At 54.1% G+C, this 2,756-nt stretch overlaps 1 protein-coding gene across 1 annotated transcript; it reads left to right on the forward strand.

Annotated features, from left to right (window-relative positions):
* Positions 1 to 243: 243 nt before the first annotated feature.
* LOC133889338 (uncharacterized) lies at positions 244 to 2,756 on the forward strand. Its single transcript, XM_062329854.1, has 2 exons — positions 244 to 592; positions 1,817 to 2,756. The coding sequence occupies exons 1-2, from the start codon at positions 423 to 425 to the stop codon at positions 2,724 to 2,726; spliced, it is 1,080 nt and encodes a 359-aa protein (XP_062185838.1). The 5' UTR covers positions 244 to 422; the 3' UTR covers positions 2,727 to 2,756.

The raw sequence follows: 2,756 nt of genomic DNA on the forward strand, positions 1-2,756 counted from the left end.
CAACATGACAACGTAGCAGCACTGGCACAACAATCCACACAAATACGTTACGGTTTCTCACTAAATCGCTAATCACTAGTAGTAGCCTGCCCACGTGTTCCTCGCGCCGGATTCCTAGCGGGACGCCGGACGATCTTCACATTTGCAACGCGGTGCCGATGGCCGGAGGCTTGCACTACACTACTCATATTTTAGCACCGCAGGGGTCGTAAAGGGCAACGAAGATAAAGAAGAGAGAGAGAAGAGAAGCAGAGGAACAGGAGACCAGGGGGACGACGCCTGACCTGACCCCGCTGATCAGCGTCACCGCCTCTTCTTCGGAGCCCAAGCCCTACAGCAACCGAGACAGCAGCGCACCGCAACCGCAGTTCGCCACGCAGCAGAGGGTGCCACCGCCGCCTCGGGGGTTCGCTGGCGCGGCAATGCCGACGCAGGGGGAAGGAGGCCTCGCCGCGTCGGCCGCAGCGCATGCGCGGGCGGAGGCGGCGGCGCGGGCGCGCGCGGCGGAGCAGATGGCGTTCGAGGACGCGTGGAAGGCCACCAACCCGGACTTCACGACGCCCTTCGCCTCCGTCGAGGACGCCGTCAGCAGGTGCGTGTTGCGATCTCCCTCGCCGTCGTCGGCGATCCTCCTCGCCGCCTTCCTCCGTGGTGTCGTTGTTGCTCCTGCGCGGTTTAGCGCATCTTGCTCTCGTGTTCTGGGATTTCTTCTGTAGGCTGCACGGGTGCTTCATGTTGGATCTTGCGATAGAATAATTTTCTTGGGAGTTTTTGGGGTTAGTTCTTCATTCGTCTGAGTTGATGTACTAGGATTTAGTGCAGTGAATTTGATCTTTCATGGAGAACGTAAGATTCTTTAGCGTGCTAATGTTTTGATTCGATCAAAAACATGTGCAGAGGATTGGACGGCAGGTGTGTAGCAACCTGCCAAGAAATCTGTCCAGATACCATAACAGTGTCTCATGAGGATTTCGCCCAATCTATGCGGCTTAACTTCCCTATGATAAACAGGAATAATGCCTGATCAAGAATTGGTTGGGTTTCTTTTCCATTTTTTTCTGACACAATCTCTGAAAAATTGTTCTTAACTGAAATAATTCTAGGGAGATTAATGTACGACTGGACTTACTGATTCTTGATCAAGATGAGATATGGATCTTAAGGACAAACCGTCATCAGGACACTGTTTAGTACCATGATATCAGCCAGCCTTTGATAATTGAGTTTATAAACACATCTTTGCAGATATGTATTTCTGAATCCAATATTTCTACTATGTTAACCATGTAATCCAATATGTCTACTTCTGTTTTCTTGTAAAAGATTGTTGTTGTACTCTGACAAAACAGTTGATCTCTTTCTTTTCTTTTTATTTTTTTTTGGTTGCTTTCATCATAGTAGATATCACTGCGATCGTACGTTGTTAACTTTGAAGTACATTACATATTGTCTGATTGATCTTGGAGGGCAATATGCTTATTGCCGTGTGTACATTACATATTGTCCAGAGGCCAGACTATATACCGTTTCTGAAAACTCATGTTATCTTCCATGAAAAATTGTAATCTCTACGATTTAACATATGTCAACGTTTGTATGTGCAACCTAAAAATGTTCAGTTGTTACAATCTTAATAATATCTCCTCATACTTTTGCTGAAATAAAGCAAGGCATGCATATTTGAAACTGGTAATGATAGCAAAAACAGGCATTTTGCTACCAATCTTGGTGTTCTGTCCATTCGTTTGCAATTGTTTGCCTGCTTGACAAACAATCGAAACCCATAAATTAACAATGTTCTTTCTCTCTTGGCCAGGCTGCTTCCCTACCACGTCTTCGCGGACTACGAGGAGGAGGAGGACTGTGTCGACGGCGGCGGCGCAACCGCGACGGAGAAGTCTAGCGCGCAGGAGTGGGAGGAGGTCATAGACGCCAAGACGAAGGACTTGATCGCACATTTCGAGAAGCAAGTGCTGACCTTCAACATCATTAACCGGGAGCGCGCGGAGGGCATCGCCCGCGGCGAGGAGCGGCTCATGCTGGAGATGGCTCTGTACGATGACGAGCGCCGGCAGGCAGAGCGCGTGCGCGCTGCCATCGTGCAGGAGCATCGGGAGCAGCAAGAGGCCGCGCGCAAGCGCCTGGCGCTTGCGCAGGCTCAGGCTCAGGCTCAGGCCGCAGGTGCATGGCCACTGGTGCAGCCCTCCGCCGCCTGGCAGGCGCTCGCGGCGGCTGCGGCCGCCAGCGGCCAGGGGGGCTCCGGCGAGCAGGCGCTGGTACAGGCCTTGGTGATGCAGCAGCAGCAGGAGATGATGACGGCCGGCACATGGCAGGCGCTCGCCGCGGCGGCGTCGCGCGGCGATGGGGGGGCAAGCGGGCAGGCGCTAGTACAGGCCGTAATGATGCAGCACATGCAGCAGCAGCAGAAACAGAAGATGATAGCGGCGGCGTCGCGCGGCGAGGCGGCGACCGGTGGGCAGGCGTTGACACCGGCCGTGGTAATGCAGCAGCAGCATCAGGAGGAGGAGATGATGGGGGACGGCGCGTGGCGGCTGCAGCAGCTGGGTAGGCGGCAGGCTTACGTGGCGCCGTGCGCTGATGGCAGCTCGAGCAGGCAGGCCGCGGCTGCGCCGCACCAGCCGGCGCAGGAGCAGGCGAGCGGCTCGGCCACCGGAATGATGATGCCATCGCCGTGGCGGGGTAGCGCGGAGAGAAGGGAGCAGTAGTGTTGCTTGGGCTTTGAGATTCGTGCGACT

This window comes from Phragmites australis, chromosome 13 (assembly GCF_958298935.1).
Source record: "Phragmites australis chromosome 13, lpPhrAust1.1, whole genome shotgun sequence".
Lineage (NCBI taxonomy): Eukaryota > Viridiplantae > Streptophyta > Magnoliopsida > Poales > Poaceae > Phragmites > Phragmites australis.